Source organism: Pithys albifrons, chromosome 2, assembly GCF_047495875.1.
Source record: "Pithys albifrons albifrons isolate INPA30051 chromosome 2, PitAlb_v1, whole genome shotgun sequence".
Taxonomy (NCBI): Eukaryota; Metazoa; Chordata; class Aves; order Passeriformes; family Thamnophilidae; genus Pithys; species Pithys albifrons.
This window is the reverse complement of record NC_092459.1, coordinates 4,573,613-4,596,698: the sequence shown is the minus strand read 5'-3', so window position 1 is coordinate 4,596,698 and position 23,086 is coordinate 4,573,613. Positions and strand designations below refer to the sequence as shown.

Below are 23,086 nucleotides of genomic sequence, written 5' to 3'. Positions count from 1 at the left end.
GTGTCTGACCACTCTCACAGTTATACACATATGTTTAAATGGAATTTCCTGTATTTGGTTCCCATTGCCTCTTGTTCACTCACTGGGTACCATAGAGAAGAGTCGGACTGTCTTCATTTCTCCCTGTACCATCAGGTATTTATACATTGACAAGATCCCCCTGAACCTTCTCTTCTCCAGTCTAAACAGTTCCAGCTTTCTCAGCCTTTCTTCATGTAACAGGTACTTCAGTCTTTGCTGCACTCACATTGGTATGTCCATGTTCCTTTTGCACTGGGGAATCCAGAACTGGACACAACACTCCAGAGTGGTCTCCCCAGTGCTGAGGGGTAGGCTTTCATCTCCTGACCTACTGTGATACTTGTCTGCCTCTGCTGCAAGGGCACCTCACTGGTTTGTAGCCCACCGGGACGCCCTGGTCCTTTCCTAAAAAGTTACTTTCCAGTCTGTTGTTCCCCAACACGGTACATGGGGACACTCCTACCCATGAGCAGACTTCCCATTTTCCCTTAGTGAAAATTCATGAGAATCCTGTTTGCTCGTTTCTGCAGATTGTCAGGATTCCCTCTGAATGATGGAACAACCATCTGGTCTATCAACTCCTCTTTCCAGTTCTGTGTCATCTGCAAAATATGCAGATGTCATACACAGGTCCAGAAATGCTCCTTGGTGTAAGAGAAAACATGGTTGCAGTTCCCTGTCCTGTCCCAAACCAGGATAATGTCGGAGAGGATATTCACTGATCAAAGCTGTGTGAAGAGAATTACTACTACTAACTAAAAATAAATCACATTTTCTGGGAAGAGGTGCATCTTCTTTCAGTATGAGGCTGGGATACAGCTAGGAAGTGCTCTCAGATCCACCAGCTGGGAAATGCTCCCAGGTCTTGCAGTTTAATCACAGCCTTTAGCTGTAACACTGTCCATATATGAGCACAATTCTCATGAAGTTTCACAGCAGCCTCTCTTGAAGCTGTCTGGGCCTGTGATGTGTTTTGGTCTGTAATACAATAGGAAAACGTGTGCTGTGGAGGTAGTTGCTGTTACAGCTGTGAGGCAAAAAGCCCTTAAAAGTGCTACTCTGCTAAAGAAATTCCCTTTTCCAGCCTATTAGTCAAAACAACTGCCCTGTGTCAAAGCAATATAAACAGCTTTTAGCCTGAAAGCTTTTCTAGCTGCTGTTACACTGGGGCCTTTCTGCCCTGCCTGATTGCTGTCCCCATACAAGGGGTTACTGCACTATGTGCCTTCATAAATTCCACTGTTGGGTTTCTATTGTCCCTTTGTTATTCGTTGCCAAGGAAGCCAAATATTATTTCTGTCCTTGAAAGAAGTTGCAAATATGGGGAATGGCCTCAGTGAGAGGTGGGGAGAAATGGGACCTTGTGGAAAAATACCCTTTGTGTTCTCTCTTATTGCCTTTGTAGAGATGATTGGAGTGATGTGTTAGAATGCATCTGTTCTGTCTTTTCTCTGTTAGTCAGATGTCTATATTATGATTATTGTTAACTTATATTCCAGACTAAGCAGTTCCTTCTCTTTATGTAGCCTTTCATCCCTTTTGTCATATTCTGAAGTGCTACTGAGTGCTCCTAAATGAAAATCAGTTTGCATTTATATCTCTTTATGCCCAGGCTTTCTGTGATGCCTCTTCACATTCTCTGGTCCTTTTTTTTTCTGGCCTTCCCATGGACACATAGATGGGATCATCAGTGGATACATAGGAAACTGAAATGCAGAGCAAACTGATAACAGGGGAAGTGTGCTGGCATCTCATCTCTGTCCCTGCACCTGGCAGCTTGAGTTGTCCATTCTTGATCATAAAATCATGGCATGGTTTGAGTTGGGAGGGACCTTAAAGATCATTCAGTTCCAACTCCCCTGCCATGGGCAGGGACACCTTCCATTGGACCAGTTGCTCAGAGCCCTGTCCAACCTGGCCTTGAGCACTTTCAGGGATGGGGCATCCACAGCTTCCCTGGCAACCTTTTTCAGGACCTCTCCACCCTCACAGTAAAGAATTCCTTCCTGATCTAAATCTACTCTCCTTCAGCTTGAATCCATTGATGGCACCAGGGAGAAGGCAGAAACTGTCTGAGTGGCCTTTTGCGCCTGAAAAACTAAACTAGTGTGGTTAAACCTTTATGTGAGGAAACTAAACAGCATCAGGGGGTTGTGCTGTCACTGCCACACAATTATCCTGCCCAAGTTTTTGCACACACAACATCACTGTTTGGACCTGCACTGACTAGCAAGTGCCTAGTTGTTGTCAGGACATGGCTCAAGGCAGAGGCTGTCCAAATTGACAATTTCACTTGTTTTGGGGACAGGCAGAAGAATGTTGTCATTTTAGCTTATCAGTCAAGGTAGTGGTGTTTTGTTCTTCTCCCTCAGGGCTAAGGATTGAGCCTGGACATGGTTTATTTATTTCCATAAACGGAGTTTTTCTTTTGTTTTGCGTAGGAACCACTTTAAGGTAATTCAAAGTTCTAAAGGCAAAAGTTACAGTGACAGCAAAACTTTAGGAATAGCAGAGACTGAAGAACACCAGAGTCCCTCCAAAGACTTTGTTATAGGACAACAGCCACTGCATTGCTGTGCCATAAGCTCTCCTTCATCTGTGCAACCCTAGAGGGATCAGGGCAGTGAGCTGCCCCTGTACTGCTGTTCCTCATGCAAGGTGAGCTCCACCTTGGAAAATCCTTATCAGAAACCACTGTTCAGTGCTATGATACACAGTAGGGCTCACAGAATCATAGAATTACAGAATGGGTCAGGTTGGAAAGGACGACAGTGGGTCATCAGGTCCAATCCCCCTGTTCAAGCAGGGTCATCCCAGAGCACATGGCACAGGATTGTGTCCAGATGGTTCTGGAATATCTCCAGTGAGGGAAACTCCACACCCTCTCTGGGCAGTCTGTTCCAGTGCTTGGTCACTGCATAGGAAAGAAGTTCTTCCTTGTGTTCGGGTGGAACTTCCTGGGAATCAGTTGCTGCCTGTTCCTCTTGCTGGGCACCCCTAAGCAGAGCCTCCCTTGAGATAGAGACATTACCCCTCTCAGTTGTCTCTTCTCACTAGGAGTGAGTGGGTCCTCTTTCTTTTGGTGCTTAAAATAAAAATATGTTTTGAGCTCATTGGATGGGACTTCTTCAGCACAGAGGAGTGAAGCAGTTTCAGACAGGGTGTGTCTGACTTCTGCTTGTCAGTTCAACATGTGCTTTGGAATAATGTTTCACACCTGACAGTGCTTTCTTCTTTCTACTGACTGTATGGAGAGAGCTCAAATGGTGGCTAAACCCCACACATGAAGGGATGTAAGGGGCAGTCTTCTAAACAAAAGTTTTCCTCCATGCTGTGGTTTTGCCAAGCTAGGAAGCAAAGCTACCTTCTCACATATGCAAAGGAAAAAATAGGAGGACAGGGATCTAATAGGTCCCCATAATGAAGCCTAAACTAGGAAAATCTAATTTAGCCTGTAATTTTTAAAGCCCCAACAAGAACACTACAAGTTCTGTGGTTGAATGACATGATTCTTCAGGACAAACAAAACTGCAGTTAAACTGGTGAGATATTTTGAGACAGGCAAGGCTTTTCACTTGAGCACCAGGAAGGTATAGCTGGTTTAACAAGTAGAAAGGAAGCTGCTGTATTAATACTTGATCTTCAGCCCAAGGTACAGAGACCATCATGCCTTTACTCCAAGTACTAATTTCCTGTCCATTCCTGCAACGTCTTTTCCAGAAATATGTTGTATATTGAGGTTAGTTGGCTTCAAGCTGGTTGGGCAGCCTGACAGCTCAAACTGGTGATGCTCAGGATGCCTGTCTCTTGTTAGTATTGTTTATATCAAACAGTAAAAGAAAAATTTACCTCTGAAATCATCATTCCTGCTACCCTGACAACTTTTACTGTGGCTTAAAGTTGTCCAGTTGCTGGTAGATAATAAATTCCCTCTTGGCTGCAGTCACTGGATTAAACAGAAGGTGCTGATCTGGCAGTTTTGCCTGGTTGTGGCAGATGCAAAACTTTGTATGTTCTGTTAAGGCAGTATTTGAAGTTTTTAGTCAAGTCATCAGAGATAGAGCATATCAGAAATTAGGAGAGACTTATGCAGCCCTACTTTTTTATTATCTTTTTCTCTTTTCATAACCAGTCTGAGCTTCCTTTTTTCCCAGATAATTTTTATCTCTGGGTAACATGGTCCTTTCTGCAAGCAGGTGTAATTTGGAACTTGATCCCATGGGGACAAAAAGAGAGGTCACTTACAAATGGATATTCTTGCTCAAAGTCTTTAACTTTCTCCTTTCTACTATTTTAAGGCTGCTCTCTGTTCCTGTAGTTTCAAGTGACTCAGTCTCCACAATGCTTCCAGCTGATTCTTGCTGGCAGGATAAGCTCCTGGAAACACACTTCTAATTGGTAAATAAGAAAGAGATTTTTTTTTATATATGTCTACTCTAGCCTGTGTCTCCTTTTGTTTTCCCTTTTTAATTTCCTTCTTTTCTATCTTTTCTGCCTTTTCTATCTTGTCTTCAGTCTCTCCTCATTTCCTTCCCTCTCTTGGGGTTCATAAAGCTGCCAAGGCCTGGCCAAAGCAAAGAGAAATATGCATTTCACAGGCAAAGGTCATGTGGAGGGCAACACCATAGTTCTTATTGCAGGTCCTGGGGAAAAGGCTGCAAGTTTATTTCGGAGCTGTTGCTTTCATTAAATTTGACAAATCAACCCTGAATAAGAGTAAATAGATAAAATATGGAATGTAAAGCAGAAGAAAAAGGGAGATGTTAAAATCCCTGTGTTGGAAGCAAGCTTTTGCCTAATTTTTTAATTTTCTTGGGAGATAAGTTCTGGGGGAATTAAATACAAGGTCTCTTGTCTGGAGGGAAATCACAAGTGTGGATTCTCAGCAGAGCTCATGCTATAAGTCTGTGAGCAGTAGCTGCCCTTCCCATCAGAGGCAGCAATTTGTCATTGTCCACTCCAAATTTCCTGCTTCTTCAGTGGAAAAATTGCAAGGTGGCAAAGCAATGGAGAGTGATTTGACCTCCCTGAGCATGGAGATTTGCCTATCCCCTACCCTCATTACACAGCATCAAATGAGGGAGGCTTTGAATTTCACAGTTTGCAATTCAAAAATCTGTCCAATAAAAATGACCATTGGAGCACTGAAGTGCTTGTTAAGATCGGTGAGGGAGACCACAACCTGATTGGAAGTATTTTCCTGTAGGAAAGCTCTTCACTGCCAAGTTGGTATTTGCACGTGTAAGTCATGCTGTATTATTTCATGCAAGGTAACAGGATTTCAGACTTGCTCTCCAGAGGCACAGGAATTGTTCAACATTTTCACCTGCCAGTTGAAATCTGCTGTTTTCAGGGATGTGTGGTCACCTGGGGAGCCTCCGAGCTGGCTCCCGGCGCTGTCTGGAAAGCACTCAAATCTGTTTCTGATGGCTGTAGCAGCAGCTCCCTTGGGGTTAAGCACTTTTGCCTTCCCTCCTGCCATTTGCCCTAGTCTAAATAAAGCTGCCATCTCTCTGTACTCATAGTCCTGTCAGAATAATTTCTCATGAATGGGCAGAAAACTGTTTATTTAGTGGTGGTATTTCTTAGCCCTTGTCAGATTGTCATGGCTTAGTTCTTGATTTGCTAAAGGAATTGGTCAGTACACATAAAGTCTTGTCTGTCACTTGTGTGGTCAAATAACCACTTTCTTTTAATCTGAGTGGTAACAGGATGCTTCCCTGTGACTCCAATAAAGCTGTGGGCAAAGGCCAGACTGCTTTTAGGCATGTCTTCTGCTATAGCTCTGCTGAGGCTCATGGTTACAGCAAGGCTGATATATAGTTCCCCTGCTCCATGCTTCCAGTACAGAAACAAACCCTTCCCTCTGTGTTTGCAATGGTGAAAGTCTGCATTTTGCTCAAATTGGAGCATTCCCCATCTTCCCATGTTGGTGCTCTGACTCTCAGTGTCGTGCTGTGTGGGGACATGAAGGAGCTGTCACAGACCTTACCAGAGATATATAGCAGCTGCTTTCATGACAGATGCCAAGTGTTTTCTATTTCAAGAGAAAATTTGAGACTGAATTTTCTTCAGTTTATGATGAACTGGTAAGCCCTGTGCTTTCAAAATACTGGTGGAAGAAGCAGAAGGTGCATTCATTGGGCATGAGGGTGCACCAGGAGGCTGCTCTTGGGCACTGTGCTTACCAACATTGACTTCTCTGTGGGTGATATGACTAAGGGGAGCCCAAGAAGGGATTTGATGGAGATAAAGTGGCTTGAAGAGACTTAGAAGGTGCTTGTTCCCTGGGTGAGGAGGAAGTGTGACAGTGATTGCAGGTGGACCACATAAGCCATGGAAGTGCAAATCCTGTTCTATGCTATCCCATCCTATGCTCTTCTATTCTAAATCATGGGTTAGGTGGTGAACTAACATTTTGCTCCCCATCAAATGTTGTTGGCTGCTTGAATAAGTAGTGAGACCTTCAGTGAACTCAGAGGGAAGTGCATGGATCCAGCTTCTGTCTCCTTTCCCTGTTACATGAGAACATGGCATTGGTTAATCATGTGGGCAACACATGAGTGAGTTGGTCCATGGCCCTTGAGAAATGGTGCAAATTTGATTTTAATGACTGGGCCAGAAGGTGAAGAATCGTGTTCAGTCTCTTGCCCTAAGTCCTAGAAAAGTTCATAGCAAAGGCTGAGGATGGGGACAGACCCTGCTGAGCTCTTAAACTTCCCTGCTGGCTGTGCTGCCTTCTGCTACAGGAAGACACCAAGCTTTGGGACTGTTTTTTCTTTGCTAGGTTCTTTCCATTTGCATCTTAGACTTTTAATTGCATCAATTTTCAAGGTTAAATTTGTTTTCCATAAGAATTATCACCAGAAGGGGTGGGATCAAACAGACTTTGTTGTGAAAGTGCAAGTCCAGATGAACACCTGTGAGACTTGTCTACATGAAGAAAAGTGCTTTGGTAGTTATGCAGATACTGTGGAAAATTCTATGGGTATCATTATGGCAGCCTAAGTATATTACTGTAGCTTTACTGTTAAAAATCTCTTGTATATCAGCCACCTACAGAACACTGTCCTTTGAACAAAATACATCTGTTATAACTTAATTTAGAAGAGACACATGACCCTGGTGCTGTGAGCTCTTTATTACTACTTAGAATGCAATGGCAAGGCCAGAGTGAGCAGTGCTGGGATTTATGTGTGAGATGACTGTGTTTTGGAAAGGACTTGGTTGAGAGCCAAGGAGAAAGAGCCAATTGAAGCTGTTTAGGAAGTATCACCCGTGTAGTTCCTTCAGCTATAAAGTGATGACCTTAACACTTACTGCAGCTGTATCTCTGGAATGAAATAGTGCCCAGCTTGTCACAGAGCGTGGAATTGACCTTTTGGGGCGATTAGAAGTATGCACTAAATCTCTCTCAAAATTACAGCTCACATTCTCCGAGTGCTAAACCAACCACATAAGGTGACCTGGTAATTATCTTTAGGTTATGGTCTAAGATATATTTTATAAATATGATTGCTCTATATGCAATATAGTTTATATAATTGATACAGAATACATACTAATGCTTGCTAAATTATACTTCTTTCAATTAAATCAAGACATTAATATTTATAATGCTGTAACTCTAACATCTTAATTATATAATGTATCAATATTTATAACGCTATGACACTATTTTAGCAAAGTGTTCTAAGACATTTAGCACTGCAGTTATTGTGGGGTTCAGGCCTCTCCTGCAACTTCAATTATGTGAAATATTCTGCAAAGTCGTGTGGTTGTTTTTCTTTTTAACACACACACATGTATGTGTATGTCTCCATATAAATATATTATATATGTAGAATAGAATATGCTGAGTTGGAAGTGACCCATGAGGATCATTGAGTCTAACTCCTGACCCTGAACAGGACACCACAGGAATCTCACCACGTGCCTGAGAGTGTTGTCCAAACACATTTTGAACTTGTATGTTACACATGTACACACACATGGAATTTTTAGTGGGAAGTGTTAGGAGTTGCCAATTCTGGCAGCCTGATAGTGGCAGGGAGGTAACTGTGTGCCCATGTGTAGGCAGCTGGGATGCTGAGCAGCTGTTCCTGACACAGTGTGTGTCTGCCAGGCCACGCAGATCCCAGGCACAAACACTTGGCATTCATGCAAACACAAACAGCACCGGTGGCCTCATCCTGTTCCCCCCTCTGGCTGAGCAGGATGAAAGCCTGTTAGAAAACGTGCACACATACAGTCAGTGTGGATCCATAGGCAGTCCAGGCAGTGGCTGGCACACAGCTCTCTCATCTTCAGTCCCCTCACACACAGAGATGTCCCTGCAGGTGGGTCTCTCAGTTGACTCCATGATGCCTGGTCTTCCCTGGCCGGAGTCTTCTGGTCTCTCCTGTGGACAACTCAAATCCTCTCTGGTCTCTACAGTATCTGACCCAGACTTTTGGATTCTCTTACCTGGCTCCCAAAGCTTTTTTTCTGCTTGCTGGCTTATCCATCTCCATAGTCACTGGTGGTCATAGGTGGACTGACCTACACACTGTAAACCTGACGTGCTCTGTTGGTTGGCAGGACACATCCATACACCCTCTGACCTGTGGTCCAACTCTGGTTGCTGTTACCCCCATACATGCATGTGCACACAGATTACTGGAAGAGGCTTTCATCTGAAATAAGGGAGCAGGAATAAGTAGCTGGAGAGAGGGTTGCAAGGTGGTGAAGTCCTGGTGCAGTGCCTCCCAGCCAAATTCTCTGTCCTGTCAAATTTCCTTCAACATCATGGCTGCCTGCAACCTTGCAGCTAGTGAAACAACAGTTTTTTAAAAATTCCTTAAATCCAGGGGAAGTGAAGGGTCAACCTGTTGAATTACAGGTCATGATACTGATACACAATTATAAGGAAAACACTGACAAACTGGGAGGGCCCGTAGGGTAGTATAGAATCATAGAATCAATTGGGTTGGAAAAGACCTCCAAGATCATCGAGTCCAACCCTTGGTCCAACTCCAGTCCCTTTACCAGATCATGGCACTCAGTGCCACGGCCAATCTGTGTTTAAAAATCTCTAGGGATGGTGAATCCACCCCCTCTCTGGGCAGTCCATTCCAATGCCTGATTACTCTCTATGGAAAGAATTTTTTTCTGATATCCAACTTCAGTTTCCCCTGGCAGAGCTTGAGCCCATCGTGCCCCCTTGTCCTGTCGCTGAGTGCCTGGGAGAAGAGACCAACCCCCACCTGGCTAGAACTTCCCTTCAGGTAGTTCTAGACAGTGCTGAGGTCACCTCTGAGCCTCCTCTTCTCCAGGCTAAACAACCCCAGCTCCCTCAGCCTCTCCCCATAGGGCTTGTGCTCCAGTCCCTTCACCAGCCTTGTTGCTCTTCTCTGGACTCGCTCCAGCCCCTCAATATCCTTTCTGAACTGAGGGGCCCAGAACTGAACACAACACTCAAGGTGTGGCTTCACCAATGCAGAGTACAGGGGAAGGATCAGTATGGGGCTGAAGCACATGGCATAGGACAGGATGGTGGAGAAGAGAAGCACCTTTATCCAGATGCTTCCTTCTGCTTCCTAAAAATGGATAAACGAACCCCAAATCTAGGCTCCTCTCAGAGTTGCAAACTAAGAAAGCAGAAGGCAGAGATATGAGTTGCGAGAGGGGAAATTCTGAGGACTTATTTGAAAAAAACTTGAATGAGAAGTGTGAGGAAGTCCTGGCACGTGTGTTTCAGAGGATGAGGGATCCCTGTCCTTGGCAGCCCTTGTTTAGAGATGAATATGGGCCTGAGTAGCTTGACCTCACTTTGATAATGGCCCTGCTCTGAGCAGCAGTTTGGGCTAGGTGACCTGAAGAAGGCCCTTCCAGGATAAATATTCCTTGATTCTAGAAAGACAAGCATTAAAAAAAGGATTTTTTTAACTGTTAATTTACCTTTTCAAAATAAAAATACATCTCCATAGCCTTAAGGGCTTTTAAAATTTGTTTTAGAAAAAATAATTTCTCAAGAAACCGTGATGTTTTGTGACACTTGAAGAAAATCGTCAAAGATGATGTTCAGATAGCAAAAAAGGTTTTTTGTATCATCCTTTTAGACTAATTGTTTAACGTTCTACACCTCAAATGTTTGCAATTCAAGTTGCTCATTAAATTCTCCAGAGTAATTCCAGCAGTCTGTGGAAATGCTGTAGTGTTTTAGTAGTTTCTGTAGGAGTTTAGAGTTAGGGAATTTAAGGTAATAATTAGCAATAATCCTCACTAGTAATATTCAAGCCTGCTGAGTTGAAAATGACCATAATTCATTCCTGTCACCCCTAGCCTTCACCAATCTAATTTCCAATACCTTCTCACCTTTACACAAACCCATGAGACCTATAAAATACTGATCAGCATTTACAAAACCTTACCTTGCTTAGCCTTGCAATGCTGGCACTCCTGTTCTAAATTCCCTCTTGTTTCAAAGCCTTCTTTTAGTTAACACTGGATGCTGTTTGGAGCCATAGCTGTGTTACAGAAGATCAGATAGTGGGCAAGAAACTGTTGATTTAAAATAGGAATATTTTCCTAAATCTGCTTACGAGATGTTCAAGTTTATTCAGAGCTATACTGTGTCTGAAAGGTGAAAGGATTGGGGAGTAGCTGAAGTGAAAGCCAATATCTCTGTAGAAGGTTTGTAATAGCAAGTTTTAATCTCCAGTATTAGTAACAAAACAAAACAAACCCTACTTGTCCCTACTAGGCTGCTCTGTGATTTCAGAGAGCTGCTTTTACTGCTGCAACCACAGGATTATCAGTAATGCCTGGTATGAAATGCATTCATTGAGTTCCCTGCTCTGGCTTCAAGCCTTGCCTCGGGTCACATTTCAGCCCTGTTGGCCCATCCTCGCCGTGTGTCACTTGATTCCTCTTGCTTAGCACTGTTTCTGTGAGATGTTATGAGGATCAGTGCTCTGCATACAAAGAATAAGCTGAAATTCTCCAGTCTGTAGCCTACCTGATAAACAGTGTGTTTTAGGGGTAGTCTGAGCTCCAGAAAGGTATCCAGTTAAGATTTCTCCTTGCAAAAAGTTCTGTTTAGCATTCAATGTCTCTAAAACATCTGCAAGGAAACTGAGGAAACTCAGAGAAAATAGCAACAGATACTGAAATAACAATATGGATCTGGAAAATAAGAGGATTAAAAACAATCAAGCAGCAACAAGGGAATACTTTATTCTCTAGCATAGTTAAATACAGTGACTTCATGTGTTACAGATAATGGAAAACCACTTATTTTTAAGTATAATGTCCTTTTTTCATGAGATTGATTTTTCTCTAAGATATGTATGCACTTCTGTATTTGTAACCACAAGAGCTCAAAATGGGATATTTTAGGATGACATTACAATAGCTTGGATATAGCCCAGTGAGAATATTAATGAGGCTCTGGGTTTAATTATATGTAGTAGTTCATTAACCATTAAAATCCTTTGAGTTTTATTGTAATTTATTAGAAGCTTTGGATCATATCCAAGCTGTAAAAGTAGTTAGTTTTATTGTGATTGTGATTGTCTCTATTCTTCCAGCACATTCCCACAGAGACATTTCCTGACAAATGATGACATTTGTGTTCCCATGACTGGGGAGCTGGTGTGCTGCTATGTGCCTTGTCAAGCAAAACTCAAAAAAAAAATGTTTTTAGTGGAAGCAGGAGAAGAAGACTCACTGGTTTTAGACAACCAGTATGGTTCATGGTTAAATAGGATATTTGGGTGAAGTGTTTATGGTGTCTACTATTATCATAGACTCATGGAGTCACAGAACAGTTTGGGTTGGAAGGGACCTTAAAAATCACTTTGTTTCAATCCCCCTGCCATGGACAGGGACACCTTCCACTAGACCAGGTTGTTCAGGGTCCAGGATGCTCTAGGGATGGGACATCCACAGCCTCTCTGGGCAACCTATTCCAGTGCCTTCCCACACTCACAGTAAAGAATTTCTTCCTAAGAGGAGACTTTTTTAGTTTAAAACCATTTTGCCCTTGTCCCATCACTACCTGGCCTTGTGAAATGTCACTCTCCAGCCTTCTCTTAAGGCCCCTTTATGTACTGGAAGGCTGTATTACCCTACTTGTGACTGGGGTGGAAGCTCTTGTACCATCTGGGCTTTTGTGGACCACTCCATCAGCTTCTTTGGTTTCAAAAAGACAGGGCTGTAGCTCTATGAAAGTAAGTAAATGATGATGTTTAGATTTACAGTTCCTGTAAAATGATGATATTATGTATGAAGCTGTTATATTTCTCTATCCTTCATATATGTTACTGTTTAGAATTGACTGTTGGATGAGAACTGGGCAACAGTTTCCTCTAGAGGTAGTGGTTCAAATGGTTCTTGGAGCTGACATTGCTGGGAGGGATAAATTTACAGTCAGCATTAAACATTGTGTTTGTAGAATAATTGCTGATGACTGATAGGAGGCAAACTCTGCTCTTTGGAAAAATAAATTGCAAGGGGTGTTTGAAAGGAACATTTCCTTCTTGTTAGAGGGAAAAATGATCTATCATTTTTGTGGTGCATTACTTTTGGTTGTTTATTCTGTCTTTGGAGTGCAAAACTCTGCTTTGGTGGTGATACTGGTCTTTTGAATCAAGGAGGTTGTCGCAGGTTTGGCCTTGCTGTTGCCAACACTGGACTGGCCCCCCTTCCCCCTCCCAGAACCTTCCCAGCAAAGGAAAGGAAAAAAAAAACTGAAAAGAAACACACTCTAAAGAAACTGAACTGAATAAAAAGAATAAATTATATTTACTAACATTTACAAACCACACTGTATACACAATACATAGGATCCCACCCCCAGGGGAGAGGGGAAGAGAGAAAGGGGGATTGATTAGCTGGAAAAGAGGGAAGACACCAACCCAACCTAAAGAAACCGAATGAATCAAAACAAACACAATTAAAAACCTCAAGGAAGGGGAACAAGAATGAAACAATCTCACCCAGGACAGGAGAACCACCAACAACCGGAGGGACCAGACTCCAACCACCTCCCACCAGCTCCTCAGCCAAGGAAGGGAAACCCGAAACAACAACCACTCCCCCCACCCCCCTACGTGGAAGACACGTGTGGAATACTTGTAACTTCCTTAGATACAATGGTTACTGAGGAAGCCATGGGTCAAACCATTACATTCGTGTTTAGCACTTGAGTCCTATACATTGTCTTAATTTGTGAGTAAAAACGCCCACCAGCAAAGATGCCATGTCCTTGACACAACCCTTCAAAAAAGAAAAGAACTAAACCCAAAATATTTCACAATTGCTTTTGTTATCCCAGGTTTTCAAAGCACGTAACATTTGGAAAAGGTTTGGTGAACTTAATGTGTTACATTTCTTTTACATTTCTACCATGTTTCTGAATGAAATATTCATTTTTAAAGAAAAGCTCAGATTGCCACCTGCTCTAATATTGTCTTCCCTAGACTGGCTGATAAGTGAACAAGCAAAAAAGTTCCTGATAAAATAATGAGAATTTATGTCACTTCCATTCCAAGAGGAACCATGACAAAATAGAGTACATTTCCCTGTGCAGATGGGATCTTAGAATCATAGAACATTTTTCTCAAATAATTCTTTGCCTTCAGGTACCAGATCTGACATGGTGATTTCACATCCCAGAATTTACAGATGAAGAAAAGAACAGCAAATGTTTTTGGTCATCTTTAAAAGCAGCCTGCCTTATCTTTGTGTGGAGCAGACACTTGAAAGACTGCAGCTTATATCCCAGGCAATGATGCAGAGACATACCCTTGAGTGGACATGATGACATCATTTGAGAATGCCTTTATCACCTTGGTTTCTTGACTGTCATATTCTGTAGCCTAAAAATAGCTACTGGTGATCTGCTGTATCATTTTACTAAATTAAAATATTTCTTTGCAACCATCCAAGGGATTTTTTCATGCTTGCCAGGAAAGAGTCAAAGAGCTCTGGAAATTTTCCTTGTGTTACTTATGGAGTGCTTCCTACCCTAGCATAGAAATGCCACTGAGGTCCTCAAGCACCTGCCATTGGTTATATGATTATGCATTTCATTCAGCAAAGAGCTACCCAGTAGTTTCCTCCTTGGTACTGCATACAGTGGTACAAAAGTTCATTTGGAGACTTGTTATGGAAAATTCAACAAGGGTTCGGAAAACAATTTGGAGTTTGGGTTACTGAACTGTGAATCAGTGGGTAATGAAATGCCAACACATTCAGAAGAACTACCAATGCTGTAGTACAAATCTGGCACACTTAGAGAGGAAAAAAAAAGCATTAATTCGCTATAGCCACTTCCTTTTGCTCTTTGAAGAACATCCTCTCTGCCTGACCGTGCCAGTGCCTAATCTAGTATCTTCTCTCTGACAGTGGTCAGTGCCAGATGTTTCAGACATTGTGCTTTGTTTATTATTAGTCAATCAGCATCAAAGCATTCAATCCCTTCAATATCTTGAGCTTGAACGAACTCAAGTTATTTTGAGATTCTTGATGGGAGATGAAAGGAAGGAGCTGTTTCAACAAGTGATGTGCACTAATTGCAGGGGTTGGACTCTTCCGTGATCCTGAATTGGTGATATGAAAGGCATGCCCTAGGATGGCTGTTCTGACAGAGGAAATGAATACTCAAAGGAGCCAGTAGAGTCTTTACTGTACCTTGGTTGTATTTCTCTGGTTCCCTGATTGATCAGCCTCAGGGAAAAGTCCTAATGTGCTGCAGTAACAGTGTGAAAAGTGAGTTTTAATGTTATATTCTGATTCTGTTTATAGTTTGCTTTTCCTGATGTCCAGTTGTATAGTTGTCATACTTTTGAGGGAGAAGAGCTGATCTAATTCCAGGATTAGGTGTGTAGCATCCCACAGGGCATGTATTCTGCTGAAAGGAGGTCTACCCTACTACTTCATTTTATCCCAGAGTGCTTCCTCAAACAAGTGAGATAAAGGCAGTCAATTAAATAGTGCTGGTTCCTGATCTGATGCAGCCCTGTCACTCACTCTAATTATTTGGGCTGTATCTCAGCCTTTTTTCTTATGAGCAAATGCTGCCCTGGGAACTTGGAAATTAATATGCTGCTTTGAGTAAATATTTATTTGAGACACACCTCGAGGCACTGCAGCAGCAGAGCTGCTAAATAAGAACTACAGGCTAAAATTTAGAGAAATCAGAGAATCCAGCCCTCACAGTGGCAGCTTGGATGCTGAAGCTAAATTACTGTGTGTTGGTTGTCTCTAAGAGAGTGATTATAGTTATTTTAGACAGCTTGAAATTTGCTTAGATCAGTGTTCTCTCATGGAACTCCTGAGCTAGGGTTCAGTGTTGGTATGGAAGTAGAGCTATGCCCAGTAAAAGCTCTTGTGCTGGTTTAAGGCAAACCAGCAGGGGAAATGAACTCACCATGAGAGAGATTATAAGTCAGACCTAAAATTTAATAATAATATTACAATAAAAACACTGGCACAAAAGGGAAATTGCTTTCAACTCACAAAACCCCAGCAGTATAACCCAGTGTCCTGGGGCACAAACCCAAGGGGGTTTGTTTGCCCTTGTGCTGAGACCCCTGTGGCTCCCCCAAGTCCAGAGCAAAAGGAAATGAAAAACCTGCTGGTGCAGGCGAGGGCTGTGGTCTGGGCGAGAGCGGTGATCTCCTCCTGTCAAGGTCCTGCTGCTGCTCTGGATCTGACAAGAAGATACCAAAGTCTTCTTACCCACCACTTATGTACCCTCAGGGAGCACCCAGTCCCTCCCCCTGGGCAGGGACTCACACAATGGGTGATTAACTCTGGGAGCCAGGGGGTATTGAACTGTTGATGGCCCATTGGCAGCTCCGCCCCCTCAGGCTGGGTGTGAAGGTGCCAATGACTCCCTGGGCAGCTGCTGCTAATGGCCCATTGTCCTTGGGGAATGAATAGAGGGGGTAGAATACACAGCTTTGATCACCCCCACACAGGGTTAGCTGGTCCCTCCTGCTCAACTAGGACAGCTCTGGATACGGGACATACTATTTTGGAGAGTAAGAGAAGATTGCTGGATATGGCTTTAGGGACTGAGAAAAAACCCTGGAAGTGTTTAACTTGATGGAGTAAATATAGCCTACAGGTTTGTCTACAAGCATAGCTAGATTTGATGTGGGGGTGATTCTGAGCAAGCCAGAGTTCTCTCAAGCAAGTGAATTCTCTCAAACCACGTCAATTGTGTTTCTCTGTGTACGTTGTCATGTATTGGAAGGATGGTGAGTGTGAAGAAGCAGAGCACCTTGCAGGGGTGAAGGGTAACAATATGCCAAGCTGGGTACCCACTGTAGCCAAGATGCTGAGAATCTGGAGCCCTTTGGCTGCCAGGAAGACAAGGGTACTGGGACACAGGAAAAATAATGAGAAACTGAGGGAACTGGTGTGTTCATCCAGGAGAAATAAGGAATAAGAAGAGTGGGATTTAATTACTGTTTTACTTTAACTAAAGGTCCAGAGGAAATGAAACCAATCTTCTCTCTGAAAGTCACCAGAGGGTACAAAAATGTACCAATGAAAGATCCAGGGGGAACAAACAAACAAACAGTCATAACATGGGAAATTCCAACTCAATGCAATGAATAAAAATTTCACTGTGGAAGTTGTTAAGCAATTGGCACAGGTTGCTCAGAGAGGTTTTGGAGGCGCTACTCTTGGGAATATTCAGAGCTGGTTAAGGCCTTTGGAAACCTGGCCCTGCTTTGAACAGAAGGCTGCACTAGATGACTTGCAGAGGCACCAACCTAAATTATTCTGTTTGTGTACCACCAAGAGAATAGTCATCAGTTTTAAAAAAGGAAGTCTCAGGTTCCCTTTCAGGAATTTGTCCAGGGATTACTTCTTTCTCTTAATGGTTTTATCTTTTCTCTCTACCTCTTAAGGAAAGTCTACCAGCAGCCATCCCACAATGCCCTGTCTCTGCCTTCCTCTACAGAGGAAGAGGAAAATAGGGACAGGGCTCTGTGGGGTGGCTGCTGGTGGGCTTGTGTTGGTGGCCAGTAGTGGGAAGGGGACTTCCAAACCCATTGCAGAGAAGAGGTTGAATGGGACTGTGGCTGACAATGACATGGGATGTGCTGTATTGTTCCTTGCACAGGTGTCTCCATATCAGCAACACAGTCGTTTCCCCTCATGCCTGAGTGTGGCAAAGTCAGGACTGTTTGGAAGTTTCCATGGCAACCTGACAGCAGTCAGTCCTTTTGATTCAGTGCAATTTTAATGAGGCTTTGTCCCCTGACTTTATTCTTGTCAACAACTTTATTACTGTGGATAACATAATCCTCTAAGAAACAAAGACTTAGTTCTGCATACTGTTTTCCTGCTAAAATGATTGAAACTTTGTAAAAACTGGAGAGAAAGCAAAGCTTCAGTGTCAAAGGCCTACATCAGAAGGTGCAACAAGAACAATTAAAATGGTATATTGTGAAAAGAGATCAAAGATATGGCTGGTGTGTCAGGATGGAATGTGATTCTGCATCTGGGCCTTTCTTGCCTGTGATCATAAGTGTATAGGAAAAGTGAGGTTGGAAGGGGTTTCAGTTCTCTAGTTTAACATCCTGCCCTAGAATGTCAGGCCAGGTTGGTCTGGGCTTTATCCAGTAAGGTCCTGAAAACCTCCAAGAATGTAGATTGAACAGGTTCTCTGGGCAACCTGCTCCACTACTTGACTGCCCTCACAATGAAAAAGCTGCTCCACATATGTGGTCTGAAACTCTTTTTTCACATGCCTGTTATTCTCCTGCCATGCACCACTGTGGCTCCATCCTTTTGATAACCTCCCAGTAGATACTGGCAGACTGCTAATACTTTCCCCCAAAGGAGTCTCTTCTCTGGCTTGAAGAAGCCACTTCTTATAGGATAACTTCTACAGCTCCCAAAATTCTTAGTGGCCCTCTGCACTCATATCTGCTTATTGAAGTTTATCTTGTACTGGGTGGCCAAAAGTTGCATGTGGCATCTAGACAAAATCTAAATGACAAGTCTGGATCTTCTGCATTTCCTGTAAACTTGACAGCTATGGCATTGTAATGAAGTTGTATGATTGGACTAAGAATTTGGAGTATCCAAATATTGTTTCCAGTAAGGATATGTAGCATGACTGAAGGTCAAATCACCAAGCTTCCCTAATTTCCTTATCATTATGTCTCTCATTTGCACATTTGTGAGATGAGTAATAAAATCTGTGTCCCTCATTGCCTGTTAGTTTTGTGTTTCTTAGGCTGTACTGCTGTAAATCACTTCAATATTAACTACCTTTCACTAATGATGGTTTTTGTTGTGGTTTTTGCAGGTTACATATCACAGGTACTAAAGAATTACACTGACCATGCGTGTGATGGAGAATATGTGTCCCTGAGATGTCCTCACAGAACCACCATCAGCATCCAGTCCTCCTTTTATGGCCGAATTGTACCAAGTCATCAGATGTGTCCTTCTCGCTATCCCCACTCCTATGCAACTTTAATTAAAGAAGATGTTGCCTGTTCAGTTGGCACTTCCCTTCAGGTATTTCATGTTAAAATGCATCTGTTCCTTTTGGACTTCCTCTTTCCTTGGCTGGGCAGCAGCTCTGTGCTGGTGCTGCACAGACCTGTATTGAGCAGGGCTACCCAGCAGGGGGGCTCTGACCTCTCACCCACCTTAGTGGATAATTCATCTTTGTAGTTTAGACAGAACTGAACTAGATTTTGCTGATGAATTTCTTAGTTTTCCTGCAATTCTAGCCAGTAACAGTTCAGGATTGTGGTAGAATTACACTGCAAGACTACATTATGTTTGACTAGGTTAAAAGATTATTGTTTTTATAGTTTTCTTTCCCAATGATGAGCTTTTTCAACACATTCAGAAATTGCTGTGGCATATTATTTTTGCTTCAGATCCTATTTCAAAAGGCTTTTACTTTTGTAACGTGAAACCCAGAGAGAATCTTTGGCTCTAGTTTGTGTGACTCATTTGGCTCTTAGGCCATTGTAAGTGGTCATGCATCACTTTACCTCGTAACTTCCCCAGTATTTAATCAGCTCTGACCATTTGTGTAGAGAATGCTGTCTCCGTGTATCCTCCCAGGAGCATATGTGACATCAGGAAATCAAAGGATTATTTGGAAGGTGCCAGTGTTACTCAACTGTTAGTAGGAACAACTAAAATTAGAAACATGAGTTGGTTGATGTTGTTGAGATGAATGGGGTCTGCTCCTGGGTGTTGAGGTAACCACAAGTCTTTCCAAGTGCAGGATTTGGGACTGTGAATTTTTTTGGGCAAAGATCTCAAGCATCCAGTATGTTTATAGCTATGAATCAATAATAACTCATAATAAAAATTTATAGCAGACCAGATTAATGAACCTGCAGGGCTAGTGAATAATTTCTTTTATAATTTGGCTAAAGGCCAGATTTTCCCACATCACTTCTCACTCTTGCATCCAGGGTTTTTAAGAGGCATTTACAGCAATTTTTAAAAGCTTGATCTGAGTGCTTTGGCTTCCAGATGTCAGTGGTAAGTTCTCAGGAATCTGCATGAGTTTGGTGTTTGGCTGCAGTGTAACCTTTAAGGTGACAGATCTGTAGTCACCTTCCTGTCACTTCCACACACAGCAAATGCCTGAGCTGGTCTATGGGAAAACATGGAAGGTTTTCCCAGATACAGTATCGAAAGTCTGTAAGACAACAGAGAAGGGGCAGTTTTGTTATTTAGGATGGGAGAACACAGACTGAAAACTTTGGAAGAGCCTTCCCTTCTTTCTTTTATTGATTTACTGAAAAATTTACTTGGAACATTTCATTTGCCAGGGTGATTGATAGCTTTGAGCATTGCCTCAACTCTTGTGGGCAAGTGGCCCACTTAAGGCATCTGGAAGAACTTGAGAACAGGGAAGATATTTCCCTAGGCTTTCCATGCCATGATTTTATGTGTAGGAGGGATTTAAAAGAAGTCCTTACCTGCCTGGCTTAGCTCTTTATGTCCTCAGAGCTGGGACCCATTAGCTTTGCCTTCAACCTGTAACTTGCAATTCCCACTCCCTTTTTATCAAAGCAAGAATCATGTTCCCTGCTGGTAGTCTTGAAGCAGATCCCTTGTACAGTACATTTGTCACATGACTGAGACCAAAACACTTATTTACCCATTTTTTGGAATGTAGATGTGCTGGGGAAGTAGCTGACATTCTCTGTTCTGCCACTAATTTTTGGGAGGACTTTGGGCAAGTTCCTGAGTGTCTTTGCAGGATATTCACAGTGCCCTTTTGGCACCCCTAGATGTGGATTTGATTCCTCAATGTGCACTGCTTGCCCAGGGTAGGGTGAATCCAAATGCCAGAGATGAATCTCATCTTCTTTCTCAGTCCTGGAGGTGGTGAGGCCTCTCTGAAGGGTAAAACAGGAACTCCCCAAGCAGAATGGCAAACTGCCTGCAGCTCGCTGGTAGGAAATGCATGTGTGTAGGAAAATTGGAAAGCTGTAGACAAGGAAATTGCATGTATTTTTGTGGTTTTGCAATTCAGATATATGGCTGCTATAGGCAGGATCAATTGTGTGTGTATTCTGGTTGTCAGTAATTGAAAAAGTCAGCCAAACCAAACTTTTCAAAACTAAGCATATAAAATCACTGTGTCTAATCAAACCCATGACTGTATAAATTTGCTGTTTCTCTGGGAAGTGACCTAGAGGGAGTGTAAGAGGCATTTATTTATACTGTTCTCTCCAAACACTTGCCATGAGTAACAGTAAATTCTCATTTAGAAGTTCTCTCCACTGTAAATGTCCAGTTCAGACATTGTTTCTAAGTTAAAAAGGGAAAAGAAGGAGTTGATTACACTGAAACAACCACTACTAATCCAGTTTTATGTGATTGGGTGCCAGGATTTCTTACTTTGGTCACTTGTTTTTGTTTGAATTGAAATACAGACCACCTGGGAAAGCGTGTCTGAGACATGAAGGCAGCGACCCCAAACCACACATTTCTCTTACTCTAACACCATAACGTCAGATTCAGTGGGAGATTTCCAAATGCACATTCATGCAATCATCACAGAATCATAGAATGGTTTGCCTTAGAAGGGACCTTATATATCATCTCATTCCAACCCAACTGCCAAGGGCAGAGGCACCTTCCACTGAGAGCTGATTGCTCAGAGCCCCATCCAACCTGGACTTGAACACTCTAAGGGATGGAGCATCCACGGCTGGGCAACCTATTCCAGTGCCCCACAACCCCTGAGTAACAAATTTTTTCCTAATATGTAATCTAAACCCGACCACTTTCATTTAAAGCCATTCCCCCTTGTCCTATCACTACAGGACCTTGTAAAAAGTCCCTCTTCAGCTTTCTTGTAGCCCCTTTAAGTAGTGGAAGGGTCTCTAAGGTATCCCTGGAGCCTTCTCCCTGTCAGGATGAACAGCTCCAATTCTTTCAGCCTGTCTTCAGAGCAAAGGTTCTCCAGCCCTCTGAGCATCTTCATGGCCTGCTCTGGACTTGCTCCAACTGGTCCATGGCATTTCTATGCTAAAGCCTCCATTGATGGATGCAGCACTCCATGTGGGGTCTCATGAGAACAGAGAGGGAGAATGACCTCCCTTGATGAGGATTTCAGGCTGGGATTTCAGCTTTTATGTGGCTGGTCTCTTATTAACTTTTAGATCAAGTCACACAAATATGGAGGGCTCAGAACAACAAAATAAAGTTGTGTTGAAAGCCAAACATTATTTGCTTTTTCAACGTCTCTCCCCCAACTCCACTCAGTTTAACAGGGGAGTCCAGAGTTAGCACAAGTCTCATGAGATAAATGACAGGAAGGAAAGAGTGTATTGTGCTGTATTCATGAAGCCTCTCTGAGATATTTTCGAGATGGAAATATAGAAAATTCTCACTCATCCTTTAGCAACAGAAGTTAATTTGGGGCACTAAAGCTGTTAGTTAACAGTCTGGTCTGGTATTGGCTCTTCTGTACTTGTGAAGCCCTGCAGAGGGTATTCCTGACTGTGAAGTAATAGAGAGCAAAGTCCTTGTCCCAGCCAGGAAGAATGGATGGGGGACAGGGGAGAGGAATATCTGGAGCCTCTGTGGCTTTGGTAAAAGAGACTCATGGAGTGCAAACTGTCGTGCCTTGGCAAATAAGGTCTCTGTGGAGGAGCTACATGGTGTCTGATTCACCTCTTTTCTTGCTCATGTATCAGGAAGAGCAGCTGCCAGGACCAAACTCTATCTTTCACCCAGAAAAGTAAATCCGCGAGTATTAAGGGTTGTTAAAGAGTATTGAAGTCATGCCTCTAAAAACAGTTGGTAGTAGGTAAGAGGGTGTTTATCCACACTGCATTGTTTATGCAGAGAGATGAGTTGTATGCCCACTGGAAAGTCTACATTGTCAAAGCAGGGCCGTGCAAAGGCGGGTCCTGAATAGCAGAGCTGTGTTGACATGGCCCTGAGTGTGTTGGTGTCTTTGTGATGGCCTGTAATGCCCACAAACCTTTACCCCTTTGGAGCATTTCTGCAGGTGCTGTTGGCCTGGGTATGCAATCAAAGAATTTTGAGAGCCTGAAGATTTTTGGTAGGTCTGTGCATTGTGCTTTCACCATGGAGTTTTTCGGTGTCTTATGTCACCCAGGTAGCATTGGTCAAATCCAGTTTTAATCTGCCCAGTGTCTGTTTTTCAGTGTAAGAGTATGGAGAAAAGCTCAATTACATTGCTGCACAGCAGGGGGTGACACAGGAAAACATCTGGAGATACCTTTTATTCCAAGGAAAACTGTTGGGGACCATCCTCATCTGCTTTAGCCTCTCCCTTATTGCCATGGTTCTCTCATGTGTCCCATTACTGCATACATTTGCACTTCCTCACCATAGGGACAATCCCAAAATCTTGCCTCTGGGGAAATAAGGAAGCTAATAAACACCCAGAAGCAGTGTATGTTTATTCAGATGAACACATAAATGCTGGCACAGAGGACTAAGGAGAAATAGAAGTCTGAAGTGTTCTGCATTGCCTGATGATAAGTGCCTCATGATAAGTGAATCCATTCAGTTAGAAGCCTAATCACTCCCA

General features: G+C 42.9%; 1 protein-coding gene across 1 annotated transcript in view; it reads left to right on the top strand.

The window, feature by feature from the left end:
• Positions 1 to 23,086, top strand: part of EVA1A (eva-1 homolog A, regulator of programmed cell death) — a 218,605-nt gene that overhangs the window by 46,366 nt on the left and 149,153 nt on the right. Inside the window, exon 2 of the mRNA XM_071547773.1 lies at positions 18,341 to 18,555. Coding sequence (XP_071403874.1) covers positions 18,341 to 18,555 — 215 coding nt within the window. The remainder of the gene's footprint in view (positions 1 to 18,340; positions 18,556 to 23,086) is intronic.